The 18350-nt window shown below is 34.3% G+C and overlaps 2 protein-coding genes across 10 annotated transcripts in view; one reads left to right on the top strand and one right to left on the bottom strand.

The window, feature by feature from the left end:
• The window catches only part of LOC138695776 (calpain-7-like), a 35562-nt gene extending 27144 nt beyond the window's left edge, over nucleotides 1-8418 (top strand). Inside the window, exon 14 of the mRNA XM_069819970.1 lies at nucleotides 4527-8418. The gene's annotated coding sequence lies outside the window, so the exon portion shown is untranslated. The remainder of the gene's footprint in view (nucleotides 1-4526) is intronic.
• LOC138695792 (histidine protein methyltransferase 1 homolog) lies at nucleotides 1048-17141 on the bottom strand. 9 transcript variants are annotated; one of them, XM_069820030.1, is made up of 8 exons: nucleotides 16959-17129; nucleotides 15764-15956; nucleotides 15555-15639; nucleotides 12726-12956; nucleotides 11237-11400; nucleotides 4412-4668; nucleotides 1446-1561; nucleotides 1048-1360 (listed from the first exon to the last, which is right to left on the bottom strand). In XM_069820030.1, the coding sequence occupies exons 3-8, from the start codon at nucleotides 15625-15627 to the stop codon at nucleotides 1308-1310; spliced, it is 894 nt and encodes a 297-aa protein (XP_069676131.1). In that variant the 5' UTR covers nucleotides 15628-15639; nucleotides 15764-15956; nucleotides 16959-17129; the 3' UTR covers nucleotides 1048-1307. The 9 variants fall into 9 exon arrangements, with proteins under 9 accessions (XP_069676131.1, XP_069676159.1, XP_069676150.1 ...); XM_069820058.1 differs by having other exon boundaries at nucleotides 15764-15850; XM_069820049.1 differs by lacking the exon at nucleotides 15764-15956 and having other exon boundaries at nucleotides 16993-17141.
• Between the last annotated feature and the right edge of the window lie 1209 nt (nucleotides 17142-18350).

Below are 18350 nucleotides of genomic sequence, written 5' to 3'. Positions count from 1 at the left end.
CTATTTCAGACTTCCACTTAATCAAATGCTGTACGGATGCAGTATGCCTCAGAGGTTCTAGTTGCTAATTGCTAGCACTGAGTTGAATACATTGTCTTAACAGCTATCATGATAATGTGAAATAATATTCTTTGGAGCATTATAACAGATATAATGTTATTAATAAGATGTACAATATTTTAAACACATCAATCAATCTCATCTTCTTAATATATCCAGCTGTTTGCTGACAACATAAAGTCCACTGTAGTCTATTCAGTTGTTGTTTTTCACGAGAAATGAGGAGTTTTAGATTGGTGTTCATTATAGATGCCTGTTGCTAGTAGCCAGAGTTGGGGTATAGTCAATATATACTGAAGGGCTGTGTCTTATAAAATTATCTGTCTAGCATGAAAGTGGAACATGGATTACAAAGAAAATGGATAAAGCAAGATTAAAGGCTGCTAAAATGAAATTCCTTAGTGGTGTTGTTGGTTATAAAAGAACTGAGAAAAAAAGCAACAAATTATGAAAGGGCTTGAAATATACGAAATAAACGAGAAAATGAACTACAATTACTACTACTATTATTATTATTATTCGAGAAAAACAGCAGGCTATACAAAAATGGACCATAAGAGGAATGAGGATGTATTATAATAATTAAAAGTAGATCCTATAATACACCACATTCAGGAATATTGGATCAAATGGTTCAGCCACTTACATCGAATGTCCTCGAATAGAATAGCTCACCAAAGGTCATGTTCTACTACTACTGGTAAAAGATCACTAGATCGACCAAGAAAAGATGAAAGGAAAATTCTCCATTGAGATCGTAATAGGCTAAAATACTTGATACTTACAAGGAAGATGATGATGATGGTTGTTGTTGTGGAATGCACTGCTCCTTTACTTCACAGAAATCGTCACTGAGTTGCACTGTATTTCATGGTGCTGGTGATAGAAAACTGAGATTCTTTTTTTGAGTTTGTATGTTAAGTGAAAATGGTTAAGATAAACCATATCTTAACCATTTTTTTGCTTATATTTAAAGGCTACAGAACATATAATAATAAAAATAATGTGACTGTTTTATTTCTCTCAAATCCAACAGTTTTACACTGTTACCTTTGAATTCTTGAATTATATTAAGTTTGCAAGAGTCACAATGTTTTGAAAACTCAGTTGTATACTTCCTATAAAAGCTCTATGTTAGAGTTTATAAACTTAAACTGAAAAGAAAATTTCAGTATATAGTTTTGTAAGTCCATACTTTAGGTGTTTTTTTTTTTTTTTTAATCTTGTCACTTTTAGAAGAGGAAGTATCAGTCTGTTGTCCTTTGATGGAAATTTATTTTCAAAATCTCTCTCTGAACACCTGAAATGAAAAATAACACAAAACACAGTTTTGTATGATTTCTTTATATCAGAGATTTATTACATATAACCTGTAACTGACTTACCTTCTGAACACTTCCAGCATACTTGACTGTGAAATATATCATCTTCTGCTAGCATATTTTCAAACTGCCTAGTGCCACCGCCTACACCAAAATAATGAGTCTTGGCAGCCAAATATCTTTATTGGTGTTAAGGAAACGTCTTGTGTGAATATATGTGCCTGAATTTACATACTGAAATATTTAAAGTAAAGCATCATGAGTTGTTCTAATACATAATGTAGTAAAATTTTCATGTAGAGTGTGGAAGAAAGTGTCGTTAATTTTTTTTTTTCAATGGCATTACATTGTCATTGATCCAAGTGTCTCTCTCTAGAAGTCTATAGTAATCCACCAGAATTGTAGATCACTGTTGTCTGCTGTTCACCATGGGAACTGGTTCTGCCTTACACCATAATAATGGAATTAGGACAGGAAAACAGGAATATCCCGAAAAAAAACCTCCTCAAAGTACCATTTGTTCACAAATTTGCTGGGATTTGAACCCAGATCTCTGGCACAGAAAGTCGATCTTAGTTCGATTAATGATGTGCCAAGGAGTTTCACTGTGTAATTAATTATAGACAGCTCTTGAAATAAGTTTTCAGTTATATGTGTGAGGTTTACAAAATAAATCTCGTGCTTTAGTTTTGTCTCTGAGAGCATATTTCGGAAATTATTTTTCAATCAGACAATTACATTTTAGTCTTTATTCTTTCACCATGTTATTCTCATCTCCTTCAATTAATTTTCTATTTCGCACTTTTGGGATGGAGTTTATTGCCTCTGGTTAGTATTCATTGTGTATGGATAAAATTATTTTTAATGTTTTTGACATCACCCAAATACATGTTCTACCATAACTTTGATCCAAATTGACCGAATCATATAAATTAGCACTCAGTCGATAATGTGTAATGTCCCGAGTGTCCTACGCCCACGAACGTTATCGTAGTTCCATTAGATCTCGAGATATTTCAGTTTAAGTAAAAGGTGAACATATTTTCCAGTTACTTCAACATACAGATTTTCATTTTAAATTGATACTAAATTTCACATTATTACTCTCCACCTTAGGCAGTGGGCAGCACTAAAGTAGTGAGAGGAAAAGATAGGCCTCATTATCAAAAAGGTTGAGAAATACTGGAATAGAGTACAGTATTTACAAATTAGTTAGTGTCCTAATTTATTTTTGGTATCAATTAGGCTTTCAGTATTTATTTTAAAACAGTTACATTTTGTCACTGTAAAAGAGAGACCATCTCCTTGGTGTGTGGTTAGCTTGCCTGACTATGATCCAGGAGGGCTTGAGTTAATTCCTGCTAATCTCAAGAAATGTTTCAAGGGTATAGAGCCTTGAATTTGGTTCACACAGCCTTTTGGGGCCCCATGATAGGTGGCAAACTCAGGTTAAAGGAGAGCTGATTAATAGTACTTGTGGGAATTCTACACTGACTGTGCAGCATTCCAATCCCATCTGGCAGTTACACAGTGATTATTATATGGCAGATGCTTGGCATGGCTCTAGTCTCTAATGTGGCTGTAGTGCCACGGAGTTCAATTATTTTTGTTTAGAATAGAAGAGAGGGGCTTTGATGAAGATGATACAGGAGGATAAATTCTATGATCATTACGTAGATTAACAAACATTCGAATTCATCTGAATTTTTAAGTCAGTAATGAGTAATACGTAGTTACCTATTGATTTTCTCTTCTTCCGTTACTTCTTGATTGATTTCTATACTTACAACTTTTTCCTGGGCATTTAATTGAAAGCTGAAATTGAAGAGAATTTTATTAAACTTAAACTTAATAACATAATTAAGGGGACCATGAACCTCCTATCTTAACAAATGTTGTTGTTGTTTTCTAATGCCAGGCGTTTGACAATAGTCATTTGACCTCTTGCACTCCAATATTTTTCAAAGATATTATCATGGTCAGCCAATGAAGCACAGATTTTGAGGTGTTCCGAATCTATTTCTTGGTTTGAGTTGCACAATGGGCAGTTAGGGGACTGATATATTCCAATTCTATGCAGGTGTTTGGCCAACAGTCATGGCCTGTCGCCAATCTGAATGCAGCTACAGACGATTTTCGTGGTAAATCGGGAATTAACTGTGAATTATGATGCAGAGAGTTCCATTTTTTCCCTTGAGATTGTATTATCAAATTTTGTTTGTTGAAGTCTAAGTATGTAGATTTAATAAATCTTTTCACAGAGCAATACATAGATTTTGTAACAGGTCTGTAAGTAACACATGTTAAATTAGTGATATTTATGTACCTTTTCTCTAAAATTGTTGGCAATAGAACAATGAAACTTTTACAGCTTATTTCTGATACTATTATAAGTGATATGATGGAAGGATTTTCAAAACTAATATTTTATAAATTTGATTTTTTTTAATATGTAAATTGTTACGTAATTTTTTGCTATATTTTTCAAGAAATTGGCTTTAAAAGCGATTATTTAAAAAAAAAACCTGTGTCAATTTATGCTACAATACCAACTAAAAATACACAGAAAATTTGAAATAAATCTAACCACTAGACCACTACACTTTATAGAGAAAAATGCAAACTTAAGGAAAATGGCTGTCAAAGTTATCAGAACACCCAAATTGCATAATTCTCTTAGATAAAAATGTTTAAAATATATTTGAAGGGCTTGGGGCAACATAGTGACAAGCCACACTCAAATTTTACAGGAAAACAACTCTTAAAGATTTAAGTCTTAAGGATTGTTTTCCTGTAAAATTTGAGTGTGGCTTGTCACTATGTTGCCCCAAGCCCTTCATGTCCATAATAATAATAATGTGCATACATGATATACCAATGGAAAGAGGATTTTTCAGAAAATATAAATCAATAAAAAACAAAATTGAAATTTTGAGAATATTACAGGATCCTGGTCCCCTTTTAAGTAAAACGTGAGTAAATCCATTCGTCAATAAATTGTTTGTAACTCAAAACTTTTGAAAGGATACATTACTCCGCCTGGCTTGAGGCATTCTTTGAATACTCTTAAAAGTTTACTTTGATTAGCAGGGTTATATATTGTTTCAGACGTCAAAATAATATCATAATTGTTTTCTTTTGCAGAAGATTCACCTTTAACAAGATCTACAAAAGATTTCCAGTCTCCAGCAAAGAACCTGTTGGTTTGTAAAATGCCATCCTGTTCAAGTTTCGACTTGTTTTTCAGTACATTAGGCATTGTAACTGCACTGATCACTGATGAATTCTGAGGAACAAGCACACATTGTACAAAATATCACTGAAACGAAGACTGTCTTAACCACAAAGTTCAAGCATGTAACATGTTCACCTGAGGCAGATGTATATTATTGTTGAATTTGTCCATAACTTTTTCCTCATGTTTTTAAGATCTCATGTTTATCTGCCGTTAATAGACATATGAACTTGTAGTGACTAACATAATGGTACAGAAGATGTATTTTATTCATTAACCTTCAAAAAAGATTGGTTGTGGATACTTGAAAAATCGGAAATAATTACATACCGGTATTTCTAAGAGGAAGAAATTCAGGTCCATTTCAAAGTACTTTTGTGTCATTTCAAATGTGATGTATAGCTCACAGCATCTGGTTATATTTGTGAAATGTCACTTGTTTTCTGAATGAAAAACGAATGTCGAATCTTTTTTGGGGAGGAAAAACATTCCTGGAAATATGCGGAAATGCCATATTTTAAGGTATTTTATAATAAATCCTTTTAATTTGTGTGAAGGCATTCATATTAACACATTATAGGTTTTAAATTATGTTTAAAGTCTATTTTATGATACTGACACACCTACAATAAGAATAGAGTGAAGTTTAAACAGAGCTTTGAATAATGATTTAAATTCGTAACACGAGTCAACAGTATGTAGTCAGTTTTTGTTCTTTTACGAATTGTAGTGAAGATGTTCCACAGTTTCTCATATGATCAGTTACTGGGGAGAGCAGAGAAAAGTAATAATTTTGATTTCACTCTTTCACAATGATTACAATAAACATTAAGCTTAATTATTTTTATAGTTTCTGAGCAGCCATGACAGGTTACCATACTTTGGTATTGCTGTTCATCTTATCACGTCATTGAAAGAAGCAAAGCACTGGTGGAATTAAATCAGTGATTCAGAATCGGAAAAAATATATATTGTAACACTAATGAGAAATCTTAAGTCTACAAAGATCGTTATAGTAGAAGACTCTGAGAAAAGATAATGGAACATGTACAGTAATCCCTTGTTAATGTCGATATCAGTATTGCTTTATTAAAACATACAATTTTTTGTAACATGATTTGAAAGTTAGGAGATATCTCATGTAAGTAGGCCTACACTTCTATTAATTCATAAGAACAGAAAATGCTATGTACGAAGCACGTCCATAAAGTAACTTTCCCACTCGTTCCACAGCTAGCAAACCATATGTTGCATGAGCATCAAAATCCACAGTTAATTCCCGATTTACCACGAAAATCGTCTGTAGCTGCATTTAGATTGGCAACAGGCCATGATTGTTTGGCCAAATACCTTTATAGAATTGGAATATATCAGTCCCCTAACTGCCCATTATGCAACTCAAACCAAGAAATGGATTCGGAACACCTCAAAATCTGTGTTTCAGTGGCTGGCCATGATAATATCTTTGAAAAATATTGGAGTGCAAGAGGTCAAATGATTTTATTGTCAAACGCCTGGCATTAGAAAACAACAACAACATATGTTGCGTGAAGCGACTGCGTGTACGTGATAAAGTAATGTCCTGGCATGGTGCATGCGCTAGCAGAACTTCCCAAGTGCTTTCAGTAGAATTCGTTGCATTGGTTGAAGATGGACGCTCCTATTCCAGCTCCCGCTGCGTGTGAAGTGCGATTAGTGATAAAGTTTTTGAATGCACAGGGTATAGTGCCATTTATCGTCAGCTGTGCCAGGTCTATGGACTTAACGTCATGAGCAAGCAGATGGTGTGTTGCTGATGTAGACAATTTTCAGCAGGATGCCAAAATGTGCATGACGAGGAGCGTAGTGGGAGGCCAACCATCATCACAGATGATCTTGTGGAGCAACACACCATCTGCTTGCTCATGACATTAGGCCCATAGACCTGGCAGGCACAGCTGACGATATTTCAATTGGCACTATGCCTTGTGCATTCAAAAACTTTATCATTGACCGCACTTCACACGCGGCGGGAGCTGGAATATGAGTGTCCATCTTCAACTAATGCAACGAAGCTGAGAGCACTCAGGAAGTTCCACTAGCACATGCGCCATGCCAGGACATTACTCTATCACGCTTTGCGCAACATATGGTTTGCTAGCTGTGGGATGAGTGGGAAAGTTAGTTTTACGATAATGTAAAGGTTTACATAAACATTATATTGTAAACATTTCATTAAAGTTAATTGGCTATGATTATCAACAGTAATATCAGAAATACTGATAGTTTTCTGGTAATTCAATTGAGCTTAACGAATATTTCTTGTCATGATAGCTATTTCGAAATCGCAAGTAGAGAAATAATTATCTCATGACAGGATACATGAGTTTAGAAGCAAAATTAAACTACTGGTGAAAACTACTTTGCACATGTGAAATTTAGCTAGATAATTCCTATGCAAACAACTGGGTCCTACTGCATGATTGCATTCAAATATTTTTCCTGTGAAAGGAGAGATTATACAGTAGAACCTCTATTATCCGTGGTAATGAAGGGGGTGGACTGAACAGTTGATCGAAAAAATCGGATAATCTGTACCATAAAATATTTTCGTAAATTAAGTGAATAATATTTGCACTTTCGTTATTTTTTCCATGGTCTTGTTTAACACACTAGATATTGAATCAGACGTTCACTAATTTAAGTTCGGTTGTCAATGACTTGTTTTTAAAAGGCAAGGAAACTCCTTGTAATGGCTGTCAGCAAAGGATAGGAATACTCTATACACTTTATCCTTTATTTTTATTAAATCGCGTATAGTTGTAACATCAGTCTCGTATTTTGATGCGAGATGAGTCACAGTTTCTCTTATCCTAAACCACTCAATTATTATTTGCACTCTTTTCAATACCAGCACAACATGTTTTCTTCTGACATTCTTAGAAAGTATTTTATATAGAAGTTGTACAATACGGAAACTCGAACAGTAGACCAAAATGTGCAAGTGTAAAGGCTTGTAATAAAACTCTGTAAAAAAAATACGTACTAGTACTAATATAACATACAGTAGTAGTACTTCATATGATTCTGTAGAGAGAGAGAAAGGAGCGAGTGAAAGACATTTGGATAATCTGCCAATCGGTTAATAGGGTGACGGATAATCAGGGTTCTATTGTAAATATATACCAGTCTCCTGCAAATAAATTTATGGGCAAGCATTTGAGATTACAATATCATAATACTTTATTGTGAAATAGGTTATATTTATTTATATTTTGGGTAAAACTTAGTGTACGGGTTGCTCACTTGTCCTCTACCATGACCACTTTCTTTTCTCTTTCTCCTATCTCAATCAGTTTTTCTTTTCCCACCAGCAGCCACTTTTGCATGATCTCAGCTATTGCGGAATACCCCACATTTGCTGTAAATCGACTTCCACAATAATGTATACACTGAAGCCTTTACCGTCATTTATTTCTCTCGTTGTTTGTTGGTGTTAAATCCTCTATAGCTTCATTTATTCTTTGTATATTTTCACATCCATATCTTGCCATGTTTGCTTAGTGTTTCATACCAACTGCTAATAATTTTGAGAGCAGTAATTGAGTCAAAAGCAGAGATGAGAGTAATAGAAAAGCTTCTTGGAATGAAACAAATAAGAATACTATAAAATATTTTAGCACCATGTTTTTGACTAGCAGTGTAGTATGATTCTCATTGATCAGTTGAGTATCATTGGCTGAGAGATGTTTGCGTGGAATTATCATTGAAACTGTTACAATTTTATATTGAGTGAAATGAATAAAGTGCCTATTTCCTTTACATCTTAGAAATTGCCTTCAAATGTTATGAACTTCTCCTTTGGTCTCTCACATCATTTCAAACAAAATCCTGTATAAATTTCTAATCTTTCTCGTAAAATAACATTCCTGGACTTATCCATATAACTTAGAAATTACTTTGGATCTTTGTGGGTGTATCCTCCGGCCTTTCTTCTTCTCCTCTTAATCTGCAGGGCTGTCTGGATGTTGGGTGATATGCATCCGAATAAAAAACCATGATTTTTACACAGCTTATGAAGTACAGTATATCGGCCAACTTCGGAAATTAACATGTACCATACCATACTGCTGCTGCAGTGTATTCTTAGAGTTACAGAACAATGAATTCCTACTCAGGGCCATTTAAATCCACCAATCTCCTTTGTCAGAAAGTTTTATATGACAGAAAAAAGTCTAACTTATTTTTCCAGGACAACTTTTTGGAAATCTGTGGTTAATGTGTATAAAAAATTGGGCGAACTTAGAATGCACCTGTAATTTATATTAATATTGTCAGAAATTTGATGATGTATAGTTTTCACAGTATGATCCATTGTCCAATAATATTGCAGGTACGGTTTGTCCAGGAAACCCAAGTTGACACCTATTGCAGAAAAAAAAAAAAAAAAAAAAAAACATTTTCGGAGTGGCAACCATTTTCTGTTTAGAGATTTCTTGTTTGATTAATATAATTTAAAAAACAGAGTTCTATTATTGTGCTTAAATTTATCATGCGAAATTTACAGTACCAGAAAAACATAATGGACTGAGTCTTGACGGCAGTCTTCCTGTATGTAGGCAACAAGTTTTTCAACACTGTCCACAAGTGGCATATATACAGGCATTCTTGTTTACTTCACTTCGATGCTTTGTATCCAGAATTTAGTAAAATTGGTGGCCCATTTCTTTTTCCTGAAACTGTACATACAGGATGAAGGAAAAGTATCTATACAAATTCTTCTGGGTAACAGTGGGATCCAAACAAGCATACTTTGTTGCGTAACTAAGGGTCAGAGGTGCTTCCATATGAAATTATAGCTATGCTGTCAAATTCGACCTTTGTTCTAGTTTCCAAGTCACTGGATTGACACCAATGGAATAGATTTTGTTTCTCCTATTGCAGAAGCAGCAACTTTGATCAGAATATGTCGACAATTTTGAGTTCAAAATGTAGTTTTTGTTGTATTTACTGCTGTGCACCAAAGTTGGTGATTGTGCCTTTGAATCGACCTTATATACCGTAAAATGAATAAAATATTAGTAGTATGGTACTTTATAAGCTACATCCTTAACATACAAACACTTAAATGACGTCCACATCTGTGGAGTAACTGTTAGCTCGTCTAGCCGCGAAACCAGGTGGCCCGGGTTCGATTCCCGGTCGGGACAAGTTACCTGGTTGAGGTTTTTTTCCGGGGTTTTCCCTCAACCGAATATGAGCAAATGCTGGGTAACTTTCGGTGTTGGACCCCGGACTCATTTCACCGGCATTATCAACTTCATCTCATTCAGACGCTAAATAACCTAAGCTGTTGATAAGCGTCATAAAATAACCTACTAAAACAAAAAAATAAAAATAAACGCTTAAATGTCTGTGATGTTGTAAGGAAGTATTTCTCAAATTATGATTCAATGCTACTTAACTAAATATACTTCGTTGATCTCATCTCTTATTCCAGAATGTTTGTTTAGATAATTTCCCTTTACTCTGTTCTGTACATTATAAACATAGCTGCTGTAACATGTTTAAGTTGTACCTCTTTTGGCTTATGTTTGGTGGTAATTGTGATTTTCTTTTATCAAAAATAAATTATGGTAAGCCACTTTTCTTTTAATATAAGACTTCAAGGACCTATGTTCCTCACAATGGGATAAAGGGTATTTTTTTACACATTAAATTCAAGTCTTTATTTTATTATTATTATTATTATTATTATTATTATTATTATTATTATTATTATTATTGCTGATGCCTGGTACTTGACTGTTTGTCATTCACCCATATGAAGCCAGTTGTGTAGACCAATTTACTGACAGAGTTGTTGTCCAGGGGCTACACACGTGCGATAAAGTGATAATGGAGATTTATTGGGATGTCACAGGGGAATTGGAGCTCCCAGAGAAAACCCCTGTGTTACCTGGACCATGGGCTTGCCCAACACAAGTTATAAATTGGGGGTACACCAGGGTTCGATCCTGGGTCCACAGGATTATAAGTCCAGTGCTCTAGCCACTAGATCACTGTGACTTCGTTTTTAATGTGTAAAAAAAAAATAACGTCTTTATCCTGTTATGAGGAGCATAGGGTCTTGAATCAACTGTGTCCAGTGCACTCTATTCTCGGCAGTTAATATACTGTCTTCCAGGTGTAGACAGCTTTCTTGTCTTCTTTCGAGGTAGATAATTAAGAGCATTTTTAGACTGAGTTGATTCCTGTATCTCCTTACACCACTGATTCATATGGTATTAAGTTGCCTTGGGACTTGAACGCCATTAACTTGGGATAATAGTACTCCTATTTGTTATGAAAAGTCGTAAGAAATTTCACTAATTTTCAGACCACTGTATAAAGCACTTTTGTTATGTGTATGCAATAATATGTTTATATTAATGAAATGTTTAATATATTTTTACATGACCAATTACTGGCATGTAGAACTGGTGCTATATAATAAAGTTATATTGTTAGTAGCGTGTATGAAATGTTTCATAGTTTCTACAGCTATGAACATAACAAATGCACACTTTCTATATGAAACCTATAAAATTTCTGAAATGTACATAATTATATAAGAAAGTTGAAATATAGCTTTACTCACATAATCTTGAAAATGTACAGATTCAGCTTTAAGGTACATTGCTAATATTCCCAACAGGCCAACACCACATCCAAGGTCTAGAACTTTCATTCCAGAAAAATAAATATTGTTTTGCAACAAATAATCTGCCAAGTCTCTGGTACATTCCCAAACCTTCAGACCTCCTATCAAAAGAAGAAATACAGTTTGAGGTGGTGGTGGTGGTGGTGATGATGATGATGATGATGATGATGATGATGATAATAATAATAATACTTTGATAGTGAACCTTACGGGAGGAGATACACCACTGGCCTGCAAAATTTTAATGAAATTCATTTTTTTTATCTCAGCTCTATAAAAGCTAAATGAACAAAACTTTTCATGCTTAATATACGTACATTACACTCTATAAAACATTATTCATAATGTTAAAATAGCTAATAATTACCTGTAAAAATAATACTAATTTGCATAATTTTTTTTACAACTGTAAAGCATTTACATAATAATAAAGTATACAATTAATTAAATATCTGCATGATTCTTTTACTGGAATGTTTTAAAAACCTACACCAACAACATAGTGTAGAATCTTTTACCTATTCCTTCAGGAAATATTTTTTCTTATTAAAAATTTTTAGAAAATTTAATATTGAAGGTAACGATTAAGAAAAAAAAATATTTCTTGAAGGAATAGGTAAAAAAAATCCGAGACTGTGTTGTTGATGTAAGTGTTTAAAACATTCCAGTAAAATAATCATGCAGCTATTTAATTAACTGTATATTTTATTATGTAAATGCTTTATGGCTACAAAAAATTATGTAAATTTGATATTATTTTTACAGGTAATTATTAGCTATTTTAATATTCTGAATTGTGTTTTATATGGCACGTAGGACGTATGGGCGAATCCAGAAATGCATATAGAGTGTTAGTTGGGAGACTATAGGGAAAAAGATCTTTGGGGATGCCGAGACATAGATGGGAGAATAATATTAAAATGAATTTGAGGGAGGTGGGATATGATGGTAGAGACTGGATTAATCTTGCTCAGGGTAGGGACCAATAGCGAGCTTATGTGAGTGGCAATGAACCTCTGGATTCTCTTAAAAGTCATAAGTAAGTAAGAATAATGTTTTATAAAGTATAACATATGTATACTAAGCATGAAAAATTTTGTTCATTTAGCTTTTACAGCAGCTGAGGTATAAAAAAAATGAATTTCACTAAATTTCTGCAGACCAATAATGTACCTTTTCCCTTAAATACCATTATGATGAGGCAAAAGAAAAAAACTGGTTGTGGTAACATCTCACATGAAATTATCCTATTTTAGCAAAAGAAAGAAACAAATTAATAACACTTTAAAGAACTAATGCAGTAAATACCAAATAAAATTCTCATGCAATTTTGCTTTTACAGGCAATAACCTTATTGTACTTAAGGACGGAGTATACTTATGTAATGTATTATTTAACATGAATAACGTTCACACATTTAGCCAACCTTCATATTTTGCAGGAAGAAGATCAGAGTGTAATATCTCAGCTTCTGAAATTTCTTCTTTTTCACTAATATTTGAGAGCTGTTTAATGCCCTCCTGAAATGGCATGTGTTTAATTTCATACTTTCCACAAGTAAACATATGGAAACGTATATTTTCTTCAATATGCACTTGAAGTGGGAACATTTCATGTGCAGTAAACCATTCTATTTCTCTATCAGAACTGTCGACATCTGAAACATACATTCAGTAATAGCATTACTTTTAATTCTGATGATGCACATAAATTGTCAACATTTAAGTAATGAGTTAATGACCATGTTTTTAATAGGTTTGTTTCTACAGCATTTTTCAACCGTCATGAGCATGAGCACATCGACTTTAGTGTTCGTGCGGCGATAACTTCATATTCTGACTACTTGCTGATTAAAGTCAGGCGTTCTTGCTGCATATCAGTCGCCAAACCATTTCCTGACAGTGAGAAAAATTCCACAAAAATAGTGTATTATGCGGGACTTGAGCGCAACAAACGGAATATTTTATAAAGGCATTATATATGAAATGTTCAGGGACCGGACAAAAAAACAGCATAATAAGCATAATAAGTCTTATCGAGGTTTTACTGTAATTGTTTAGTACATTCTGAATTGTTTTATGTGAAGGACGAAATAACAGTGGTTTATTCATGATTGGTTTCCATTGCCAGTGAAATAAGGAATGACGATATTTTGGAAGTTGAATGTTCCTGCTTCTTCACATGGGAAAAAAAAAAAAAAGAGATGAGGGAGGGAAAGAGTAATCCATTTCTGCACGTTGCTATAAATGCTGAATCCACTTTACTGACCAGTGGTTCAAAATAGGTAGTAAGAAATGAGTAAACTAACAGAGCATAAAAGGGATTACGAAGGGATACACTGGCACATAAAACATGCAGTGTTTATGACATTGGAAATCATGGAATGGTAAGCCACTCGATATTTCACTTTTATACCATATACATTTAGTTTCATTTCACTTTGTAGTCCCTTTTTTATAGTTACCTATAAGCCTGTTTTAACCAGTTTGCTCATAATTTCTCTTTTCCTACCCTCAGTCACTGAAAATTCAAGTGAATTTAGCCTTATGTAATGGGCCTATGAGTATTTCAGCTATCTAGAGGCCACTTATTTCCTTCCCCTTTTCGTCTAAAGATAAAGGCAGGTTCACTATTCAAAACGTGTATTTCACTATTTCACTGCATTTTGCTAGCAGTGAGAAAAGTTCAATTGAAATTCTTATTGAACTAGTTGAATGACCATATTAAGTAATTTTTAATAAATGAAATGCAAATTATATAGTAACACTTTAACATTTGAAGAGTCCACTGCAAGAATGATGGATGTCACTTTCTTGTCGAAAATGAACCAAGACTCTCAATGCATAGCTTAAGACATATAGAATGTACATAGAGAGTTATATGGCTTTAACACTGATAGTCATTGTCCAGTAATGATCGGAAAATCACAGTTAAGCTTTGAGCGCTAAGCATTTCAAACTTTCAATTGCTTCTCCTGACAAATGTATTCCAAATGACATCCGTCATTCTTGCAGTGGACTCTTCATTTGGAATTGGTAACTTTTATTTTATAAAATACAACATTGTCAAAATCTGTTATACAATTACGTCACATCGAATAGGGATACCTACTAAAGCCAACTGTGTTTTATGCGTATTAAGATATATAAATTTTTGGTGTAGTAGAAGGTTCATTCAGACTAAGTCAAACAGTTTCACTTTCAAAATAACAAACTGGGATAGCAGAGTAGATAGTAGGTGAAAATAAATATAATCTTAATCCTTGCTTTAAACATATAAGGTATTTCTTTACAATTGCGTTACCAGTGTAAAGTATTATCATCCTCCAACTTGAATTGTTGCGGTATGAATGAGACACTTGTGTTCTCAGGCCAAATCTTCTTTGGACGACCCAAAGATTTTTTTGCCACGTGGGTGACATTGCATTATGGCTTTAGCATCCTATTAAGATGGTCCTGCCAATTTTCCTGATAATCTTGGATGTAGGCCTAGTTCAAGAGTGGTGTCATTTTCAGATTTTCCAGTATAAATATATTTACGTAGGTACTTGGCTTCTAATTGAGTCATAGAGTCATATTACCACAAACAAAGAAAAAATGAGTGCTGACACCAATTTTGCACTGAAATAAAGGTGGAAAGTTGATGTGAAAGTGGGGACCAGCAGAGAGGTCCAGACAGACAAGCTCACTCCGTCGAGATGAAAGGGGTAGGTGGCAGAGAGGGGCAGCACATCTCATTTCAATGTGTCTTCCTACTGATCACAGAGAAAAGGCGAGTTTTCGTAAGGTCGAATCAGTGACAGGTTAGTTTAGGCTTTTAGTATTCCTTGCATATACTCACAATTGTCTAAGAATGTCCTTTCTATCAAGGCATACCAAAAGCCTAAACTAACCTAACCTGTCACTGATTCGACCTTAAGAAAATTATCTTTCTTTCTGTAATCAGTAAGGAAACGCACGGAAATAATGTGCAGCTTCTCCTTACTGCCTACCCCTTTCACCTCGACGAAGTGATCCTGCCTCCCCATATATCTCTATGGCCCGCCCCCACTTTCACAGCAACTTTCCACCCTTATTTTGGTGTGAAATTGGTGTCTACACTCAATTTTTGTTTTGTTTACGATACATGTGACTCGACTAAAAGCCAAGTAGATAAATAAATTTGTACCTTAACATTGTAACGCAGTTGTAAATAAGTACCAAATATAATACCACTGGTTCAAAACAAAATAAGGGTATGTAATCTGTTTACCAACCTTCTACATTGAGATGTTTAACTGCATTCTCATCCTTGTTCTCGTAGGGATCAGGAAAATTGAATTTGAACATTGTCCAATGTATCTGTAAGATCAGAATTTATTAATGCTATTGAAAAAATGTGGTAAATCGTCAAACTTCCTCAGTCAGCTGCCTCCCCCCCCCCCTTGGCCACCAGTAACAGAATAGAGAAGATTTGACTACATACGTTTGTGACAAATAGCCCCAATGTCAGTTGCAAGTTTAGGTAGGATTAATGAGGCGATAGTTATCATCACAGAGTGTCACAGTTTACCTTTAACGTAGTTGTTCATTTCGCAAGTGTTTGGCGATATCCCGAAAAAAAAGTACAGTATAATAGGCTATATTCACTTTAAGGATACATGTTCGTATAGATGCATCTGAAAAATTATCGTAATTTCTTCTGTAGCGTTTGAATATAGAGCATAAATAAAGTACATTATATTAAAACATTACGACACAATCGCACATTTAAGCAGGCATATTTGATACATTGTGGCATAATGTTTGAATGTACAGCACTTTATTTATCCCCTGTATTCAAACGCTCGTTTAACCACAAGAAATTACTGTAATTTTTCAGGTGGGTGAAACTAGCGCTGAGGTACCGGTAGTTCACGTGATTTCAGAAGTGAAAATCGTTGAATTTATAAGGGATTTTTTTGAGATGCAGTTGATCGTATATGCAAGACATAACAGAAGTTAAACTAACCAAACCTATTCTGTCAGATTCGTATATGGAAAGTGTATAAGTGGATTACGAAGGGAATTACCTCAGTGCTAATTTAGCGCTTAAAAGTACAATAATAGGTAGGCTTATTGTTACTGTAATCTGTAGATTTGATGACTAAAGACTATTTCTTAACCTAATTTAACATAGTGCTAAGTTAATTCAGTGTGATATTATTTCAGAGCACTGACAGAGTTGTTAATTTCCCTTGTGTAACTGAGTTGTCACAGATTCGAAAGAAAGATCCATAATATGTTAGATCCGTAGCAAAATCTAGGTATAATTTTTGTTGTGATACCTAAGCTAACATTCCCAAATAATCCAGATTCTAGCACGTTGATGCCACTTATTACATAGGCCTACAAGTCTTCTGGCAGACCATGGTCAGATTAGACAATTTAATAATACAAAATGGTAAAATCACACTTTAGTATGAAATTTAACTATGGCCACGGCGAACAGCTTTGGCGTGTCCAAGGCAAAAACGCATGTTTCGCTGACGGCCATACGAAAGGGTGAATAACGATGTTAGATATAGCAATGTCATGCAAATCATTTCATAACATAAAAGATTTGAAAGCTAGGTTAGGTTTGCCGTAAAGCCAGTTTGATATTTACGGTCCTTATATCAGATAGTTTGTCATAGTATTACCCCAGCTTATAAGTTAAATATTATTTATGTGTACATAACGTATTTGTTACAATCCTTTCCGGAAAGGTCATGAGAAAACCAATGCCGCGTCTTGTTTACGATACAATTGTAAAGAATGATCGCAAAACGCACAATATGCATTTGTTTACACAGGGTAGCCAACTTGTCCCGTCACTGCACAATTCCACAGTATAGCCAACTCGATTCTTAAAAACTCGCTGTGAAACAGTGCAGAAACCGTTAAATTAGTATATTGCCAATGTAAAATGAGATTATTTTGCCGCCGTGTTTGTTAAAAAAATACTCGCTAAATACCTGAATCAGTAATCTAAATTTCATCAATTTTACCCGCTGAACTAGCACAGAAAAACGCGAGGTCTAGCGAAAAAACCGCTGAACTGGCAACACTGCAAAACCATCACTTACCCAACTATATTATCCAATTAGCTCATAGAAGATTGAAGTCGAAGAAACCGGGTTATTTAAAACGTCGGAAATCTGAATGTGAAAATGACAATCATGACATAATACTTACCGGTCCCTAAGTACTTCATTTCTGGAGGCAAGCGGTAACGTAATGGTTAATGTGCCACGATACAAAGCCGAACATCCCGGGTTCAATTCCCGATTATTTTTTTCAATTGACCTAAGCCTTCCAATTACACTAGGGCCTGGTGCATCTAACAGAAATAGTTACACGTAATTTTACCTGGGATAAAGGAGGCAAGCTTGTAGAACTGATATTTCTACTGTTACTAATGGCACTTGTCTTCAAAGGTGGAAGCCTTAACTTAACTCTTTCCTATGAGCCTCAACAGACTGTAATAGGGATAACTTTACTTAATTTCAAAGCAAGCATAGCAAATGCAACTATTACTTTTTCCACTAATTTTTAGGGCAGAATTTCTTACCTTGAATAGAAAACCTAGTTAGAAACAGTATATACGGTAAACGAAGAAATGAAAATTAACATTATGTGTAATTTCCCTTTCATTTTATGATGAAAGAAGTGCTACTCCTACTCAAATTCTCATAATTTTTGACGTGATCTACAATATTAAAACAGAACGTTGACAGACAATTATTCTGATTTACCTTTCAGCATTATTATTAAACAGGAAAAAGCTACCTAAAATAATTGTTATGCACATTTGTTTCCCTCTATGACAATGGAATGATATGGATAAATAATTCAGACAACTCTTCACTCGTGTAAATCAATTTAGCATCATCACTAGGACTACAGACCTGGGTGAGTTTTGTTTTTTCAGACAAATTTTCATTTTGATCTATTCTTCCATTATCTTATTCCCATGATTTTCAAATCCGATATCACATCATCCATTCACCTATTCTTTTGTCTTCCTTTCCTCCTGCTGTTGTATAACTTTT

This window comes from Periplaneta americana, chromosome 1 (assembly GCF_040183065.1).
Source record: "Periplaneta americana isolate PAMFEO1 chromosome 1, P.americana_PAMFEO1_priV1, whole genome shotgun sequence".
Classification (NCBI taxonomy): Eukaryota; Metazoa; Arthropoda; class Insecta; order Blattodea; family Blattidae; genus Periplaneta; species Periplaneta americana.
This window is presented reverse-complemented; position numbering and strand designations above follow the sequence as displayed.